Source organism: Ornithodoros turicata, chromosome 1, assembly GCF_037126465.1.
Source record: "Ornithodoros turicata isolate Travis chromosome 1, ASM3712646v1, whole genome shotgun sequence".
Taxonomy (NCBI): domain Eukaryota; kingdom Metazoa; phylum Arthropoda; class Arachnida; order Ixodida; family Argasidae; genus Ornithodoros; species Ornithodoros turicata.
This window is the reverse complement of record NC_088201.1, coordinates 139,979,751-140,000,407: the sequence shown is the minus strand read 5'-3', so window position 1 is coordinate 140,000,407 and position 20,657 is coordinate 139,979,751. Positions and strand designations below refer to the sequence as shown.

Here is a 20,657-nt window from a genome sequence, read left to right as displayed (position 1 = left end):
TGTAAACATACTTTCGAACCATATGTCCTCGAATATTTTTTAGTACATGGGCAGCGTCCGGCATAAAGTACAGCAGTTTCTCTTCATCACATGGGTGGGGAACGCTGCAAACAGTGACCGAGTTACGAGAGCTCCATAAGTCTAAGCACCTCCACATGGCACGGTTGGAGCAGCCCATGTCACATGTAACGCAAATAACACGGAGAGAGATTTCTATGCAGAGTCTAATTAATTCAAACACAAAGTGTCTCAGCACATCACCAGGCACGTATAGGCTCCCGTAAAATGATAGACAATTACGTGTTTCCAACGGCTGTTTGACACCGCCTACCATGAAGACAAGTGCATCATTTGCAGGCTGGTCAGTTTCAGGAGGTGTTGTGCCCCCTAGAAACGAGTCGTTGTCATGGTCAAGCTCGACTCCACATCGTATTTCCATTTCATCCTGAAACAATACGCAGTCCTTATCAATGTCGTTCATTGTGACAACCTTCACTTTCATGATTTCAAATATTTCTGTCGGCACACCTGGCTGAAATGATAAGCGCTGAAGCCTCCTGCAAAGTAACGAAAGGAAAGTTAGGTAGCAAGCCAGCTGGTGGTAACGATCCATGACTTGAAAACCCGAGACGAGGTAGGTACGATAACAGACAAACACAAACACGCTGCCTCATGAGACCGTGTTTGTGTTTGTTATCGTCCCTACCGCGTCTCGGGTTTTCAAGTCATGGTTCTGCAAAGTGTTCTTTTTCATGGAAGAGGCATTGCTTGCTCGAGCAGCAAATCAAAGCGTGTTGATCCACAAGCAAAGTTCAGCTGAAGAGTTTTCCTCACAGTTTTCCTCTCTGCAAGGCTGTTTTTGGTCCTCATTCAGGAACGTAAGACTCGAAGTTAAGATTGACATACATTTTTCAAGACGCTTAGATCTTGTTGACTCATGTTTCAGTTTCTTTCTGGTTACTGACAACATTTCCTGCAGTGCTGTATGCTTCGTTTGGAGGTCTTTCAAGGATTTTCGTACCCCACTCGCCGACAGAGAAGCAGGATTGATTGAATCTGCTACATTATTTCCCATGGATTCTCCAGCCTCATCCTCATCAGCTGTGTCACACTCACTGTCACTAGAACAAGTGACTTGCGCTTCAGATGTCGAGCTCTGTGAATTGTCATCAACATGGCAAATAGGCAGCACCCGTTTAAAAGGGGCTGCCTTTGGCTAGGTCGAGCTGAAAACGAGATGCAAAAGAAACTGGAATTCTGCTCTAAATCTTTAGCGCGCCAACCCATGAACAAAATACGGTTTACTTACGCCTCAAATCAAACAGTGTTGACAGTCGACTTCAATAGCCGCCGTCCATCTTGGCGGTTTGGTTTGTAGCGAGCCGCCCAATCTGCAACGCCATCAGCGCTCGTTCACATTGGTCGCGCTAATAAATGCACGGCGCACGGGCCGCTCGGCCAGTTGTTCCCGTGGATTAGCCAGAACGTTGTCTCTTTCCTGGAACACGCTACCTACAAACTGGTGACCCGACGTCTCGATGTACGCTCCACGGACTGCGTCATCAGCCCCGACGTCCCCTCCAGTCCACGATGCTGGAGACCATCCGTCGATCGCCGCCGTCGGCGGTGAGATTAAGCTTCCCCCCTTCTGGACCAAGAATCCCGGGGCCTGGTTCTCCCAAGTTGAGGCGCGATTTGCACTTCGGCATATTTCGTCCCAACTTACCAAGTACCTCAACGTTGCGTCCGCGCTGCCCATGGAGATCGCCGACCAGGTTGGTTACCTCTTGCCTTCACCACCGCCTGACAACCCCTACGATCGGCTGAAGGAGGCTATTCTTTCCCGCACTGAATGCACCGAGCAATCCCGGCTCCGCCAACTTATATCCGAGGAAGAACTGTGCGATCGGCGGCCAACCCAATTACTGCACCGCATGAAGCAGCTCCTCGGAGACTCGGCTGATACTCAGCCCTCGATCCTGCGGGAGCTCTTCCTCCAGCGGCTCCCACAGCAAGTCCGCTTCGTACTGGCCGGATCTGACGAGGTCTCCCTCGATAACCTTGCCCAGCTGGCGGACCGCATCATCGACTCCTCTGCCCCATCTGCGCCACCTTTCACGCGGACTGAGAACATCGCGACTGTTTCCCCGTCTGATCCTACGCTCCTTGCCCTACAAGTGCAAGTAAAAGAACTTACGGACGCTGTTGCCGCTATGCGCGCTGACCTTTCTGGTCGCCCACGGTACCGACGTTCTCATTCTCGTCGGCGCCGATCCCCTTCCCGCAGCCCGGTCTCCCAGGGGGATCTATGCTATTATCACCAGAAGTTTGGCGACCGTGCCCTCAAGTGCACTCAGCCGTGCTTCTGGACGGGAAACTCGGGGGCCAGTCGATAGCGGCGGCCTACGACTCTGGCCCACCGGCAAGCCGTCTGTTCTTCATCACCGACCGGGTCGCGGGCCATCGGTTCTTGGTGGATGCGGGTGCCGAGGTCAGCCTTGTGCCTCCTACACGGGCCGACCGAGTCCACGGCAAGTCCTCCGCCACCCTCCAAGCCGTGAACGCCTCATCGATCTCTACCCTTGGTCTGCGGTCTCTTGCCATTGACATCGGCCTGCGAAGACTCTTTCGGTGGGTCTTCGGTGGGTCTCGGCGCTGACTTCCTCCAGCATTTCGCACTCGACATCAGTCTTTCGCGCAGGAAATTGACAGACACCCTGACCACGCTTTCGGTGTCTGGTTCGCCCGCGCTGCAGACTTCTACGGGCATTCGTACTGTGCTGCCTGCGTCCCGCTACGCCGCTATTCTCGCTGATTTTCCCGCTGTGACCAAGCCGTGCAACCTTGAGGTTACGCCCACGCACTCAGTCATGTACCACATCCAGACCACCGGACCACCCGCGGTATTACGCCCCCGTCGGCTCTTCGGTGAGCGTCTCCAGATTGCTCATCGTGAGTTTGACCACATGCTGCAGCTGGAGCTCATCCGTCCATCGTCCAGCCAATGGTCATCACCGCTACATATGGTACCGAAGAAGGACCCCTGCGATTGGCGGCCTTGCGGCGACTATAGAGCCCTGATCAGCATCCCTTAGAGCACAGTACAAGACCAGTATCCCTTGCCGCACATCCACGATTTCACCAGTGGCCTTGCTGGTGCGACCACCTTCAGCAAGATCGATCTGGTCGAGGCCTACCACCAGATTCCGGTAGCGCCCGAGGACATTCCAAAGACCGCCATTATCACACCGATTGGCCTCTTCGAATTCGTCCGAATGCCGTTCGGTCTTCGGAATGCTGCACAGACTTTCCAGCGCTTTATCAACGAGGTCATACGAGGTCTTCCATTCGTGTTTGCGTATCTGGACGATCTACTCATTGCCAGCAAGTCTCCTGGGGAACACGAAGCACGCCTGCGCCAGGTGTTCCAGCGCCTGGACGACAACGGCCTTGTCATCAATCCCGACAAATGCCTTTTCGGCGTTCCGTCGTTGGAATTCCTCGACCACAGCGTGTCGGCGGACGGCATTTCACCGCTCCCGTCCAAGGTACAAGCCGTTCAAGACTTCCCCGTGCCTTCTTCACTGCGGAAGCTCCGCGAGTTTCTCGGCCTCGTAAACTTCCATCGCCGTTTTATCCCACACTGTGCCGACCTCTTGCGACCCTTGACAGACCTGCTTCGTACGCACACCAAGGCGAACTCCCCTCTGACTCTCTACTCAGAAGCTCTCACTGCCTTCCAAACCATCAAGGCGGCCCTTGCATCAGTCGCCATGCTCGTACATCCGGTGTCTTCGGCACCTACACGCCTAATGGTGGACGCCTCATCTCATGCCGTTGGCGCCGTTCTCCAGCAGCAGCAGTCCGGCGACGATTGGGCCCCCTTGGCTTTCTTCTCTCAGCGGCTCAAGCCATCCGAAGGGAGGTATAGCACCTTTAGCCGAGAACTCCTCGCCATCTACTACGCTGTGAGGCACTTCCAGCATTACCTCGAAGGGCGGCGGTTCTACGTTCTCACGGACCATAAACCTCTGACGTTTGTTTTCAAGTCCAATCGTGACACATACACCCCGACCGACCTCCGTCGTCTCTCTCTCATCTCGGAGTACACCAACGACATCCGCTTCGTTCGTGGTGATCAGAACGCTCCGGCCGACGCACTGTCACGCCTCGAGGGTGCCACGTGTTCGGCTGCCATGACCTTCGACACTCTGGCCGCCGCGCAAGCAGGAGATCCTACGCTTAGTCACCTTCTCTCGAACACGACCAAGCACTCCCTACAGCTTCAGAAGGCGCCTCTACCCTTTTCGTCGTCTGACATATGGTGCGACCTCTCTGGCCCCGTCCCCCGTCCCTACTTGCCGCCCTCCCTACGCTTCCCTACCTTTCAAGATCTTCATAACACCAGCCATCCTGGGATCCGTGCCACGCAGCGACTATTGTCATCTCGCTTTGTGTGGCCGGGAATGAACACGGACGTTCGACGCTGGACGAGGGCTTGCATCGCTTGCCAAAAGGCCAAGATCACACGTCACACCAAGACACCCGTTCATCCCTTCACCTTGCCTGACGCACGGTTTCAGCGCCTCCATGTCGACTTCGTTGGTCCATTACCCCCGTGCCACGGCCATCGCTACCTTCTTACTATCGTGGACTGCTATACACGATGGCCGGAAGCGGTTGCCCTTCCCGATGCGACTGCAGATACCGTGGCGCACGCCCTCCTTTCCGCCTGGATCGCACGGTACGGCTGCCCCGCCCGCATTACCACCGACCAGGGACGGCAGTTCCAGAGTGCCCTCTTCAGGCGACTCATGGCGCTCCTCGGCATTCACCATCTGCGGACCACAGCCTACCACCCCGCTGCAAACGGTCTGGTGGAGCGTTTTCACCGCCAGCTGAAGACCGCTCTCATCGCTCGCCAGGCCGGGACTCATTGGGTCGACCATCTGCCCCTAGTCTTGCTGGGCATTCGCTCCGCCCTGAACCACGACCTTGCCTGCTCTGCCGCAGAGTTGGTTTTCGGCACGACCCTGCGTTTGCCCGCTGACTTCTGGTGCCCCGGTCAAACTGAGCAGCCTGTTCCCCCGGCCGACTATGTCCACGGCCTCCGACACTTCTTCCGTCAGCTTGCTCCGACCCCTCCGCGCCAACCCACCACTGTCCCGGTTTTTGTTCCCCAAGACCTCAAGTCCTGCACACATGCCTTCCTGCGTCGTGACGCCGTTCGCCGTCCCCTGGCCCCTCACTACGACGGCCGCTTCCGTGTGCTGTGCCGGTCTAACAAGACGTTTACCCTCGACATGGCCGGACACAAACAGGTGGTGTCGTTAGACCGTGTGAAGCCTGCGTACATGCAGTCCGACTCTCCTGCACCACTTCCTTGCACCACTGTACGACCTCCGCACCCGGACTCCAGGCTCCGTCGTACAGTCTCTTGGGCCAGCACCCTCAGCCAGTCTCCAACTCCCCCCTCAGCCAGTCGAAGGGGAGGGGGAGCCCTGTAGCGAGCCGCCCAATCTGCAACGCCATCAGCGCTCGTTCACGTTGGTTGCGCTAATAAATGCACGGCGCACGGGCCGCTCGGCCAGTTGTTCCCGTGCATTAGCCAGAATGTTGTCTCTTTCCTCGAACACGCTACCTACAGTTTCAAACTGGTTTTGATCGAAATGAAGCTGAGGTTAACATACACATTATGATTACGTTGGGCACCCCCGCGAAACAGATGGTTTCAGGACCATGAATGGTTTCATCTCTATCACTGTTTAGCATGTAGCAAAGACCACACTACTTTTAGGAACGCTTCAAAGTTTGACCCACACCAAACCATCGTATTTTATTTAGTTTATCTGTCCCCTAAAGGCATGAAGGCGTTACATGAAACAATGTTTCGCAAGGAATTATACTACGGTCAATTTAAATCTAGCCAATAAAGTAGAAAATTTCAGTGTGATTTCAGAATGCATAAATTTTCCAACAGCTCAAATGTAATGCCAATAGAGATTCAAGACATTATATTCGAGGGAGCTAAATATCAAACATTCTCCGGAAAAAGGTGCTTACGCTAAAAAATTCGAACTTGGATCCTCCGGATTTCCTTTTTCCTCCTGATTTCTTACTTGTTTGTGTTGTGTATGTTTGTGGCCTGCCTCGACTAATTCTCGTTATTTACGTCGTGTACGTTAGCACAGTATGCCCTTCAAAACGTGGGAATATGCGAACTACAGTTCGGTTGGGGCACGTTCGCAGACTTAGCTAGGTGATTGCAAAAGGAATTTACAGCAGGCCAGATCTCAGACCTGAACTATCGTAGTGCCCATTGTGTAATGTACTGTTAAATATGACTGTTGTTGAACAAGAAAGCACACATACCTGTTTGCTTCATAATACGCGCTGCATGATCGATGTCTCCATCCGTCAAATGTGGGCACACTCCGTGAGCGAAGTGACCAGTTTACAAAGGGTTAGCTTACAAATTGTTTAAACAGTATGCTAGTCCTGTTGTTGTTGAGTTATAACTGGGAGCGCTAAGATAAATACACAGAGACAACCACAAAAGATTTTCCAAGCGACGTACTGGCTTTTTGCTGCTGAATCGGTGTGTGTTCGTGCCACCGTACGTGTTTAACTCTGCGCTTCCATTTACGAACTATTACCAGCGTCAGCAAATGGTACGTCGATCTTCCACAATAATTTATACACCACAGCACGAAGCAGATTCCACAATTCTGCCCGGCAAAACTTGGACCCATTGTGAACCTCGATGCAAAGCGGAAGCGATCGTCTTCCGTGTCCGGCGATTCGTTCTTCCGCAGGATTCTGTGTGACGTTTTGACCGTTTTTTGGGAGAGGGACTTCCATTTCACCGTCGTCTGCTCTCCCTGCACGTTTGTTAAAATTGCGTACAAAGTATTACGTTGTCTGAAGTCAAATTTTCGCCGTCGTGAATATTGCCGGCCGTGTGATACACCCACACCAAAGTTTCGGTTTGCCTGCGGCTGCATGCGACAGTAGCTTTAAGCGCTGCACCCCAGACCTGCAACTCGCAGTGGAACGCTCATGGGGTAACTACATGCTGTTCCTAGATATTGAGTTGTGCGCCACACGGGATCATAACTGCTGGGAATGCGCCCGTGCAAAAAGGGTTTGCTCCCATTTCGTTCTGCCCATTCTAGAGTTGTAAAGGGGGCCGTCACAAAATCTGCCAGAGAATCCGGTATCATGAGGTCGCCCCCACCCCCTTCCGCCATGACAGCTTATGTTCACAGTTGGTTAAACTGGGTGAATTGGGATACCCGTTGGCCATTCTTGTCGTTGGAGCGGGTCCTTTTCAGCAACCAAAAGAATAGTTTCTCCGTCAGGACTAGGGATCCGGCTCGGCGTAGACCGATCTGCATCCCCTACATTCATCGTTTTTCTCATTACTTGAAAAAAGTAGGCTCCAGGTTAGAAGCCATTGTCGTATTCTCGGCCTCCCTTATGCTACACGGACTTTGCGCAGGACCAACCATAAGAGAGCACCTGTTTCCTGCAACGTTCAGCACAGGTGCCCCTGTGTTGACTGTACTTTGCACGCGTTTTATCGGATTCCCCTCTCTTGTGAGTATCCTGGGTTGAGTCGGGCAAATGCATTCACGTTAGATTGCAAGAGCATGCGCCTTCTTTAGGTAGGACCCCTCTCGGCATTTAGCACTGCACTGTTCAGATTGCGGCATGTACTCTCCCACATTCGAGTATACTACTACAGGTTGCTACGAGTATACTACTACTTCTTAGGCACAGAGAGCAATCTGTCGTGAAATCACTGAGGCCAAAAGCATTCTCGCTCAAGGGGAACCCTGTATCAGTCCACTTTCTATCGCGCTAAATAACTTGGAAGTAGATAATCTTGGTATACTTTGACACACACTCTGCATGGACTACATATGTAAGAAAACCTTCCAAGGTACTAGTTCTGGGTCACGCGAATTCTTTGTGTTTATTGCATTCCGGATTTGTGGAGCTCACTCCAGTAATCCACCAGTGTTTTTCGTATAAGCGTGCTCGCTTGAAAGTTTCAGTTGCGAGTCTGCCGTCGTCCTGCCTACATTGCTTATTAACCGGTGTCCTTATCTTTTTGCTGCAGTTATTTCGCTATGCGCAAGTACCAATTCCCCCTCTACAATCCGGTGAGCGTTTTCACTTCTTTGACGGTTGACCGACGGTTGAGTGGCAGGCGAGGAGGAGGGGAGGAGGAGGGAGGAGGAGTGTCGTTGGGAGGAACCCGAGAGGTCTGCCTGCCTGATTAGGCGGCATGTTTCTCGGGAAGGGAAAGGTGGTGGAGAGGAAAGGGTGAAGTGGAAGACCAAGCGGAATCCGCTCGGGGGGAGGATAGCTGCGTCCATGGGCCGACTTCAGGGGAACTGTGCCGGCATACGCCTATTACACATCTGAGGGAAACCCAGGAAAAACCCCAGACGGCACAGCCGGCCCGCGGATTCGAACCGCGGACCTCCCAGTCCCCAAGCGCACGCGTTACCGCTGCGCCACCGGAGCTGGTAGAGTGGCAGGCATTATATAGTCTGGCAGGGTTCTGGCAATCCATTTGCGCGCGTTCTCTGACATCGGCATCGTAACACACTTTGTGCCTCAAGCCCTTCGTACCACCATATCCCCCGTTACCGGGATGACGGAGCGCAGACAAAAGGTGTTATTTTACAGCCCAGCTCTTAGGCTCCCGTTCCTGCGTTGCGTTCCTGAGTGACGTCGGCTCTGTAACCGGCAGAGCGAACGAGGAGCGAAGCGAAGGTGAAAGTGCTGGAAAGCGTACGGTGAAAGCCTAGGGGGCTCACGGAAGAAAGCGAAGAAGGAAGGCAAGTTTGGGAAACCGGAACTCATCCGGTTGCTTGACTCCAAACTTGCGACTGGAACCGTGGCGGCGAAAATCGCGGTAGTTACGCTCAACTGAGACATTTAGCAGAACTGTATACCTATCGAAAGGCGCACAGTCACCTGTGTCAAAGATAAGACGTGGAGATCGGTGACGAGATGGCAGATACCCGTTGTGCAGGCGAGTGCCATCACAATTCACAGTTAGCAGGGAGACACGTATGAAAAAGTCATATACTCCTACGCCAAGAGTCATCCGCAATAGCTGGTATACATGGCACTGGGTCGCCCTACAGACATAACCCGGCTGTACTTCACCGACGTGGACAACGACTTCGCAACGACTTCACGAACTGGAATAGGAGTGCTACCTGAAGTTACTGCATGAAAAAAAGAAAGAAAACAAAACGTGGTATAAAACTAATCGTCGACAGCCGCAGTTTCGCATTACCGACTATCGTAACCGCCCAGTGAATTTTTTTCGTTGTTTTTATCCACAATTAATAACTTCACTGCCCACTGCACGAATCTCGCACAGCGATGCAATGTCGCAGTCAGGGCCAATCACGAACGCTGATCCTACGCTGATGCGAAAGTCATGCTGATGTCGATCACGTCAAGTGCAGAAACCAGGCTTGAAACCAAAACAAGGACTTTCGACACTACACGCTCGGACTTTCGGCTGACAGGGTCGTTTGTTCGTGTTGTTGTCTGAGCAATGATAACAACGATCACTACAAAAACACTTGTCTTGGCCGGCTGTGTTGTCTGTGTCGCGGTACTGTCACAGGGCATACCATCTTAAGTCATGGTGTACCACATACGTACCACTGTGATCTACTTCCCTTATACGACATTCAGAAACCAGGCATTCGAATATTGACTTCAGGCCCTCTACTACTCAGTCTTTACCGTTTACCGACCTGCACCTTTTAGGACTAACATATGTCACAGGCCTTTGCCGCTTCAAGGGTACAACTCCTAAACAACTTTTGGAGAGTGTATAATCTGTAAAATACGCGGCCTAATTAGCCATATGTTGTTTTCGTACAAGCATATCCTTGTTTCTGTGTAACATTTATTGTTCAGAACTACGAAACAAAAGTTTCGTGGCTCTCGAAAAAGCCTGTAATTTTTTAGGTATCCATTCTGTATGCACTGTTACGTTTCGTCTGGTTTAAATGGACGGCCATTCGGCAGGATGACACGTGTCTGAAAAAAAAATCTGGGAAGCCAATACTTACAAAGAGATAATCGTGCGCTCCTGGGCATGGTGATGCGGTGTTAATCCCTGTAAAATAAACACTGGTCAATTGGAAGTTTGGATACCACATGTTTCGTGACAAGGGACCGTGGCATCCCAAATGTGCATACACCATGTGGTCAAGTGTTTACGGGACCAATGATGTTCGGGTGGTACTGCAAAGAATATGCCACGTAACTGAAAAATGAAGCGTGCTCTCTCGTATTGCTGCGATGTCATGCAGTTAATTCTCACGGTCATCGACTCTGAGCGGGCTTATTTTAGTTGCATTCCTAGGACGAGTGTATGTGGTGTGAAAAATTGGAAAACCGTAAGCAGCCCTCGTTGTCCGCAGAGTATGTTACATTGTCCTGGCAATAGATGGACATGGTTTGTGGAGGCAAGCTAGATTGTTAGAACATATGACAGGGGTGCCGAACTCATTCGTGTGAGCGGGCTACATTAAGCCACGTAGCGTGTTTTTCATAATCGATGACACAATAGAGAACTTAAAACGGCATGGCAGGTATTACATAGCGCTCTCCCAATCACCAATCCTTTTTGTTTGCTGCGTGAGCAAACTTGACACCTCTTGTTTAGGTGCTGCGTCAACATCGTGTGAATGTGATTGCGCAATTGTAATCTTAAGGACTGCGCTTATGTGTTCGTTTGTTAGTTGTGAGCGTAGCTTTGACTTATTCAGGTCCATCAGAGAAAACGCCTACTCGCATATGTATGTTGATATAGTTGCCCCGCGTAGCAAAGCCACGGATTAGTATTATTAGACGTAAGTTGAATTGAAAATGGAGACGCAACAACATCGTATCTTCAGATACTTTCGTCCAACCTAAGAATAAAATGAAGCCACACCCAGTCCAGCGAACTTGTTCTTATCAGTGCGTTGCACAGCAGCACAAGCAGTTCCGTTTATTATTTATCAGGAAAGCTGTCCACAGCAGCGGAAAATGGCGAACTAGAAAGCTCCGTATCAAGTCTCATGCACAGCAATACCCTAGTCAGACGGCAAATTTAAAGTCTGTTAGCGGAACGGCCGTCTCTTCGCCTGTAGTCCAGCCATCATTTCGAATGCCATCGTTCGCTGTCCTGATTTGCTGAAACCAGGAGGCGTACGCCTTTTTCGTGGCAATTATGAACTGCATAATTGCAACAAAAAAGAAGAAAAAGAAAAGAAGAGATGTACTCATCCCATTTTCAACAACTCCGGGCAGAGAACGATGCCATTCGAAGTGGTAGGTTGGACTACAGGCTAAGTAACGGACGTTGCCCTTACGGACTTACACTCTTAAAAATGGAGTTCGCCGCATAGCACGCTCCTCGACGACCATATTCTCGGATGGTATCGTTATCTGTCCGGATTTGTTGAAAACGTGAAGCTTACACCTTTTTTGTGCCAATTATGAAGAGTATCAGTGTCTCGAAAAGGGCGTACGCCTCCCGTTTTCAACACATCAGTGCTGACAATGATACCATTTAGAATGATGGTTTGCGAGGAGCGTGTTGTGCAATGAAGTTCATTTCTAATAGTATAGGTTTGCTGTCTGACTGGGATAGAAGAATATTTGCTCGAATTCACTCGGGAAATCACCAAGCCTGCGACTGCGACTGCACCGGTCCGTTTCTGAATGTATTGAACGCACCAATATTTCGAATCGGGCAGGCTGAGAAATTTGGGAATTCCTGGGAACTAGGAATGCACTAGCATTTCTTTAGTGTTTGTTTCAACTTTGTAGTTACACCACTTTCTGACTCTGAATGTATTATTTGTAGGCACTGTTTTACAGGGAACGCCACAGCAGTCCGCTCTGTACTTTGCCCTCTACATAATTGAAAATAAAAATCCTTGAAATGCTTGAATCTTCGAAATCCTAGTATCAATCAAGTAAAAATGAGACGGTGGGATAGGTCCAGAGAGTCACCAGCGAAGACGACGAAAGGAACACAGAAACAGACAGGAAACGTCAAACTTTTTTTCAAAGCTTAGAAGTTCGACGTTCCCTGACTGTCCTTATGTTACTTTTGTTTGTTTGCTTACTCAGTGTTACTGCGTCATGTGCCTACCGGCTCGGTCGTCTCGGCTGTTGCAGGTCCGTGGCAACAGTTTTCTATCACTAATTAACGTAAGATAAACTGCACGTACAGCGTGCAATGATAATGCCACGACCTTTCATGAAGCTTGGGCCCAATATTTATTTTACTTTATTTTTATTTTCTTCCGCCGAGGGCCCAAGTGGGCCGCATAGCAACGTCAGGCGGGTCGCATGCATCCCGCGGGCCGCCACTTCAGCACCCCTGACATAAGGTATCTGTACAAGAAATCAAGGTCTCCGGTAGTTGCCGAACTAAGTTTAATGGAAACCAGGAATGGAAGTGAAGCTAGCTGATGCGAGGTCACGCGGAATGAATCTGTATACTTCTTTCTTAACAGTATATTACGGCGCATAACAGGCGCATTACGGGTACACCTACCAGCATTTTACTCGCAACTCGACTTTCTCGACTTTCACCCGACCAAAATTGCAACTAAAAAAACAGAAGGAAAAGTACCCTTAAGTGCAAGAGAACGGTGATGTTTGTGCAATATAAAACAGTTGAGCACATTAATATTGTCAGGGATTAACTGATGTCGAAGGTCGTCGCTCTACCTACTCTTCGCTCCCATAATCTCACCGATGCGATTAACTGCGCTGGACAGTCATTAGACCTAACCTGTATGACAACTATTTCCCAAATCAACTAGGTCTCAATCAACTTTACACTACGAGCTTTACGTTTGTATGGGAACAACGATGTTTCGTCGTCAAGAAGCAGCCGGTGTTTGCCTGATCTGCGGTGTACAGTAGAGTGACCATGAGCACCGGAAGTCTGTCCGTATCCGCTAGCAACAGGAACGTTGTGGTGTTGTCTAGTGCGACCTTAATTCTACTGCAAAGCAGCTCACCCATTGCGCTCTCTCCCTGCGCTCACGCCTTCTTCGTGTAACGGCCAATGACAGACGAGACGCAAAGCAGTCGAGGACGATTACTTTGATGAGAATAGGGCCCCTGCTGCCTTAATTAACTTATGGATGAATATTTGCAACGTCCCATGGATGCGGCATCTGCGTGCGTCCGCGTGGGTCAGGCATAGATAGAATGGGGTAGATGCTGTCTAGCTGATGGATGAACGCCATGACAAGGAAGCCTGAGCGATGGGCAACACATGAAAAGACAAGACACGTGTCTTGCCCATTGCTCAGGCTTGCCTATCATTGGTGAGGCATCATCATCAAAATCTTTAGGTCCAATCATGCCTCTTCTCTTTCAGCCACGTACCGCCAGCGGCAGGCGAGCTCGAAGCTCAAATGTCGTGCCAGACTGGAATGGTGTTATATCACCGTGCATGGAAGGCCACACTCACGAGGCAGCGAACTAGCCTTATCTTTAGAAGGCTTATCTGGGCTGGAAAGCGGTTTATCAGATCGGTACCTACTCGAGTCATCTCCATCGCTCCAAACCGCGTGGACGTCTGACGTGAAATCGGCGCTGTGCTCCCGGCCTTCTCGGTCGACGCAATGTCGGAGATGGATATTTTAACGCACTTGTTTAATTGTTAGACGTGGAATGCAACGAAGATAGTTTCTTATTCTGCTATCTCGCCTTTCATGATATCCCTAGTTTAGAGATGGTTAATTTTTAGGTAATTAATCATCTTGCAGTTACATAATTTCTTCGAGAGAACGTCCGCCTGGCCGTATAACTCAATTGGAAAAACGGCATCCACGCTGCTCTCAGTTTTTTTTTTTTTTATGAAAGTTCTGTAAAGCATAAAAGTAGCTACCCCTCGACTAACATACCCCGTATAGAGCTCTCTTTTACAGATAGTGCCTCGTTCCCCCGAGATCCTTCCTGCGTCCACAGCATGTAGTCACATACAAAACATTGAGCCATTCTACAAGAAGCGATCCAATCGGGTGGCTCGACCATCACATATTTTCACACTATTCTTTTCTCAGATTCGCATCATGGAGATAGAGATATCCAAACAATATTTTTGCGCATTCGGTAAGGTTGAAGCGCAAGGCGGCGCTGAAAGTCAAGTCCTGCCCTAAAAGTGGGGTGCATATATGAGCACGTCTCCAGGAAAAACGGCTGAAGATATTAGGGTCCGGTCACCGTCACCGAGTACAGGAAGCATGTTTCTTCCCATTTGGATGAAAAACGTTCAAGATGTAAGCGTGTTAAGTATACACTTTCGCCAAAACTTCCGCATTTTTTTGCTGCTCACTAGGTCGAGATAGGAAGATGACACTCGCTGAGCTGGTAGCTCGGAGAATGGCAAACACGTGAAAAAAAAAAAATTTAAGTGCAAGGAAAGGCTGTGAAATATTTAGCCGAATATGGCAATTTTACCAAAATTCGCGATATTGAACCGGAAAAAACGTGATGTGGGCATCGTAATTCGAACGTTTCGTTAACGGCAAAACGAAGTGCTATCTGTCTACATCAAGCCTGGAAAAAACTAACAGGCTTATATTTGTTGTGTTTTAGTAGTGACTTTTTAAGTTTACTAGGCTCCGTAACTGCTCGATCTCTTCGTACTTGCGCAGAATCAGTCGCGCACTGTGAAATAGATGGGGTAGTTTATCTGCAATATTTTATTACACCCACGACAGGGAACACAAATAGTTACAGCTTCTCATCAAGTCAAAATTTTCTGTTCATAGCTATTTCTCTTGAACAGGGCACACTGGGGAAAGCATTCAGTATCGGTCCATGCTGACTTTGTAGGTTTTTGCTTCACTAGAGGATGACATCGCGCGCACCTGAACCTCGTGTGTGGAGGCCGCAACTGTACACCGCAGGTTGTGTAAGCTTGCCATATGTTTCAGGGAACCACCATCGCAAGCATTTTTGCCGTGACCACTAGCAAAATGCAACCATCTCACTAGCATAGCAGCCTGTTCTTCGTCATCTCGTAGAGCTAATACCTATTTTTGAAGTGCGCAGCTGCACCGTCTGAGATGTAGATGAGATGCGTGAACACCGGTAGGATTTCTTCCAGGCCCTCAACTATCCTGTCCAGGGCTAGAAGTGCGTGTGCGGTGTCGTGGGACACCGCACCGCACGAGAAACCGTTGCGAAGCTCGTTGTCAACACAGGTGTTGTTGCCACGCAAGTGAATGAAGAAATTTGATCTGTTTTCCAGTACCGTCCCTGGACCTCGCTTGATAGACTCACTGACCAGTTTTCGGCAAACTCAAAGTGCAACACGACATGACGTCGTTCGACAAGATGTTTTTCGTTCCAGATGGCGTTCCTCTGGATTTGCTTCGTGCTTGATGTAAACAGCGGTGCACTTCTTGACTTCCTTAAGAAATTGTGGTGCTTTTAGCGTCTTCGTTATGAGGTCTCCATTTTCGCAGACGGCTAGATTAACGTCGTCGTCCCGCTGTGTCTTCAATTTCTGCCGAGAAATCTTTTTGGCCCCTGCGCAACGTGTGCAGTCTTAGGAAAAGCAGACACCTTGTGGCTCATCACACATAGACATCGTTTTTAGCTCCCCTCTCTTTAGCTGCGCGGACGAAGCACTGTTGATACCTGCGATGACCAAGTCGAAATTCGCACAGTACGAGCACACACACTGCTGTTGACGTGGGACTGTCTGCACCCACTTGGGCCGGAGTGTATAAAACTTCGTCATTCCCATCTTGATACATGGATGAGCGCTTTTAAACAGGTTAAAGGTTTCAGGTATGGTGCGTGTCATAAACAAACCTTTTCGTCGCAGCCACTCTCTCGCCGTCTTCCAGTACGTAGATAACATCATTCTTCTTAGGGCTTTGGACAGTACAGTCCATCTAGTCTTGGAGATAATATTTCAGTGCAGTAACTACGTCAGGTTCGCTGACAGGGTATCCCGTGTACTTCTGGGGCATTGCCCACACGCCGTGCTTCGCCCTTAGAGCTCTTGATTTCTCTAGGACGGCTTCTGGGATTAGTCTCAACGCTTCTTTCTTTGTCATGCTTTCGTCAAGAAGTATTAGGAGTTGACACAACTTCTTGTCCAGTTGACAACAACTTGTGTTCTTGACACAAGTTCTTGCACAACTGGTCTTCATCATTGACTGCACCACTGCCATATGAGCCGAGGGCTTGCTTCAGTGCATCGATGTCGAGGCATGAAACAGACACGAAGCCGCGCTGCTTGTAGATCCTCCTTCGATGTCGTCGTGCGTAATCCGGACAGTAGACACGTTCCGTACTGTGGATGAATCGAGACATGGTACCATATCATACAGGGACACGGAATGGTTTGGAGCCTTCACTTTGGACATAACAAAGAACACGCTTTTGTTTCAGCTCGACCCGCTCCCCTGGTGATTAGTTGCCACAAGGTAAGCTGGCAAGGTCATATTCGTTAGCACGTCTACGAAGCACACAGGAAAGGAAGTGTTTGGTGGTAAAGTACAGCAATCCGGCGACACACGTAATGGAAACGACCTCCCAAGACGTGGCTTTGGAAGCCGGACGTGTTCGTCAAAGATGTGTTGACGCGTGATAGGTGGATGAATGCAAAGCGAAGCGAAATGCAAGGAAAGAGGCTGGCAGCATCTTCTTGGCCTTTTGGCGTGAGATCTCATTTAGTTAAAAAATATGAGCACGCCTACACGGCGACGGCGCAAGAAAAACGCTCAGGATTATTCTCCTACATGTGGAAACACAGGAAATAAACGGTAACGTGGATATACAGACGTTAGCGCACGCCTGTGGTGTATTAATCCAGCCGTACATCTGTGAGATGTCACTGCGTACCATGTGTCGCCTACAAAGTTTATACCGCTTGAAAGGTAATAGAATGATAAACAAATGATATTTTTTCGAGAAAAAAAAGCTCGGGGTTTTAGAGAAATCGATCCGTGAAGTCGGCGTCTTTTTCGAGGGTGATCCCGGTTTGCTCCCTCCTATCGCCTTAGCTTTTTCATTCACAATCTTTAACAGCATACCGTTAGAAATAGCACTTAATCGTGCTCTTTCAGTGTAAAAATAACTTCGGTCTAATGTCCACTTCCCCGACAGGAAGGCTACAAAACTCACGCAAAACGCGCTTTACGGCGTTTTTTTGCGATTTTTTCTCAAGTGAACGGGCGGCAGTAGGTATCGGGCTATGCCACAGAATTACAGTCCGGTATGTAGAGAATGAGTTGAAAAAATGTCGTCCCCGTCACTTGAACGTAGGGTGCATAGGGTTGTCTGAAACTTCGGCGCGAGTTCTCGCTGATGCGCGCTTCAATTTTTGTCCCGGCATCGGCTCCGATTTGAAGTCCAAAATTTGTACCAATGTTCATCACAAAGATGTGGCTCTCGCACAAAAATATGTAACAAATTCGAAGGACCTCGACGGATGGGCTTGTCTGAATTGAGAGGAAATCACCCCACTGCTAATTCAACGCTCGTCGTTCAAAACGCAAGATGCCTGATGAGCAGCAAAGTCAATCCCTTTTTGTACTGTCGACTTGGTGCATAGTTTACTGTGAATACATGTTCATGCTGAGATTCACGTTTAATACGACAATTATGCGGGTAAGGATTTCAAACCCATCATATTTTTGCATGAATGCATGCGAGGATGGTAGCTGGAGTAGTCATGGTCTAAAGTACGCCTAAGGGTGACTAAAGTAAGGTACAAGTAAGATAAAATCCTAGACCAGGTCCCTGAATGGAGGGATAAAATTGGTCTAGTCGTAGACTTTATGTATAATACATGGTTAGGTGTCTGGCCAGGTTCTAGACATTTGGTTAAAGAAATGTCTAAATCTCGGCCAGGTGCATAGACATTGGAAGACTGAAGATGGCTAGGTGGCGTAATTTCAGTCGTGTTATTTCACGTCTTTATGACGGTTCATTGACATTCCATGGACATCCATTTGCTCTATTTTTAGACGTCATTTAGACGTCTATTATCCTATCATGTGCTACCTGGGGTTGGTTGCCCCTGTGTGCTATAACGCTTTCGTTCTATAGCGGCGTGCCGAGCCCTCCACTGCCTATCTGAAGACGCCGTACGCACTCTTGGCGACCGTCACATAGCGTATTATACATGGACAGCGCTTGTACTACCGCGCACGGGTGCGGTTTTTCGGCACAATCGCAACTTTTGTCAGTGACGCATCGTGGCTCCTGGCGTATTTTCGTGTGCTCTCCGATTTGCTGCTGCACCAGCGAATGGCGCGCCGTGTCGGGTGTCAGGACCTAGGCCATCCTTTACAAAGACAACTGCCGTGATACAGCCTTCGCTGTAATAAAGAAAATGATACAGAAATTCCACGCTTAGAAGATCGCAGAAAAGTTCGTGGCTTTCATAAATTATTTCAATGTGGTTCCAATTACGTTCATTCTACCAGCACACATGAGCCCATCATACGAGTATCATTCCTGAACCAGTGTTGGTCATGGTTTTAAGCTATAGGCACCTTTTGGCACGACTGATTATTTCTAGAACTCCCCAATGCAGGTAAGGATATTGTAATTAATTATCACATAATGTTCTACCATTAAATATGCTTGTTGATTTCGCCAAGGCCTGCGGGCAAGTATATTTCTTGTTGCCGCTTGCGTCGATCAAGTCGTATGATTGTGTGTATGCGTGAAAAAAATGTAAGAGTGAAAGGGGGATGAGTGAGAGAGAGTGTTTGATTTGTCCCTTCAGATGACGCGCCCTTGGAAGTCGCTGGGGAGGTGTGTTAGCTTAGCTAAACTGGTAAGAGCCCTGGACCGGTAATCCAGAAGATGTGGGTTTAAGTCCCAGAGCTGGCTAACTTTTTCAGTGACTTCCATCTTTCATCGTATATTTCTTGTGATGTCTTTTATGTGTATCTGTCCTTTCCTCCATTTAGGGTATGCGAATATTTTTTTTTTAAATCAAGTAAGTGGTTGTTACTGAGACCTTCGAGACACTCACGTCACAGTGTACCTCAGGCATTCATCACTGCAGATGCAATGCAGCATTAGGACCGTAGCTATATGGCTCTGAAAACGCTCATAAAGAAGAAAAAGAGAGGAAACAACTAATAATATTGAGAACAGGCCTCACAGCTCCGAAAACAAAGTCAGTCGAACCGAACCATCGTTGTCGTGGAAGCCCTACCATTTACAGCACACCTGTTAATTAAGATCATGCTATTTTAGCATTCTTGTTGTCACTACTTCAGTGTCTCTTCACTAAACTTCATTTCGTCCTCCCGAGTCCGGATTTCCTTCTTCGTTACTTACGTATTTCTGAAAGCCTTTGTGGGTGACGACGCGTCTCGACAGTACGTTGAGATTATATAAATTAACAGGATATCCACTCACGCTGATCTTTTGTCAGGTGGTCGTACACGTACTTGTTGTAACACTTCCCTCTGAAGCACTTGCCGTCTGCAGCATGCCCCATGTCCTGCGCAGTTAGTGATATGAACACGACAGCAACACACTGGTTAGCACAATGCAAATGGAGAGAAGGGGGGGGGGGCAACAACGTCGGTATTGTGGCGTCACCTGTTAGCCACTGAACCACCTGTGCGGTGAAAACTGTCAGGGAGGCTGCACACTGTCGGGCAGCACTGGGGTATCGCTGTACAACACACAGTTAATTTCGGGCTGCACCACTCGTTTTTCCCGTGGTATCAGCAGTCCCAAAAAATGGAGGCCGTGGCGTCGACTGCCTTCAAATCTTCCGTTTCGGACTTCACGCAGCAGGAGAACGCCTGGAGTCTCTGAAGCCGTAGCAGACGCTCCGGCCTGCGCGGTGTTGCTCACCTTGATCATGTGATCTCAGATCCAATGAGAAGCGTCCCTATCACCTGTGCGGTGATCAGGAGCGGCGCTCATCACCTGTGCCTCTGGACCACTCCTTTAAAGGAGCAGTGTAGCTGACGCTCGCGCTGATGCTAGCTGCAATCGCGTGACGTTTGCGCGCTCCAAACGTCACGCGATTGCACATTAAAACGGTCTCGGTAGGACGCAGTTTCAAATAAATGTTGCTATTGGCTTTCACCCTGGAGCTCCTTGCAAATCACGGACGAAGTGGTGCGTTACTGGGTAACGAACGACGTGTGCCCCTGTTGTGAGATATGAGCAAGGTTCGGTAGCTGTTTTACTCCTGTCACTATCTAAGACCTGTGAAAGATATTTGATGTACCTTCATTTCATCGAAATATGCAACATAATACAGAATACAGCCGTGCAAAAGATACCTTGTTTTTGCCGGTATCTTCATACACAACGTGACGTCTAACAGATGACAATCACATCTCACTTTATTATATACGACATTTCATTACATTTGAACACGTCATTTAGCTAAGGGTTTCGAGAAGAAGACCAAAGTCTGGGGATGCACTAATGTGATAGTCGTCATACATCTGATAATAACCATGCATGTATCTGTTGCTAGCTCAGTACCCCAGGCAAAAGCTACCATGTGCACAACGAGATTGTGCTCTATTGCGGGCTCTATATTAGAAAGCAAGATAACATGGCATTCGTGTGCAGTAGTGCACGAAATA

The 20,657-nt window shown here is 49.1% G+C and overlaps 1 protein-coding gene across 2 annotated transcripts in view; it reads right to left on the bottom strand.

The window, feature by feature from the left end:
* Window positions 1-20,657, bottom strand: part of LOC135369951 (uncharacterized) — a 101,540-nt gene that overhangs the window by 47,203 nt on the left and 33,680 nt on the right. For both annotated transcript variants that reach the window (XM_064603561.1, XM_064603570.1), the window contains exons 4-5: window positions 19,462-19,546; window positions 10,113-10,159 (exon numbers count right to left, since the gene is read on the bottom strand). In XM_064603561.1, coding sequence (XP_064459631.1) covers window positions 10,113-10,159; window positions 19,462-19,546 — 132 coding nt within the window. The remainder of the gene's footprint in view (window positions 1-10,112; window positions 10,160-19,461; window positions 19,547-20,657) is intronic.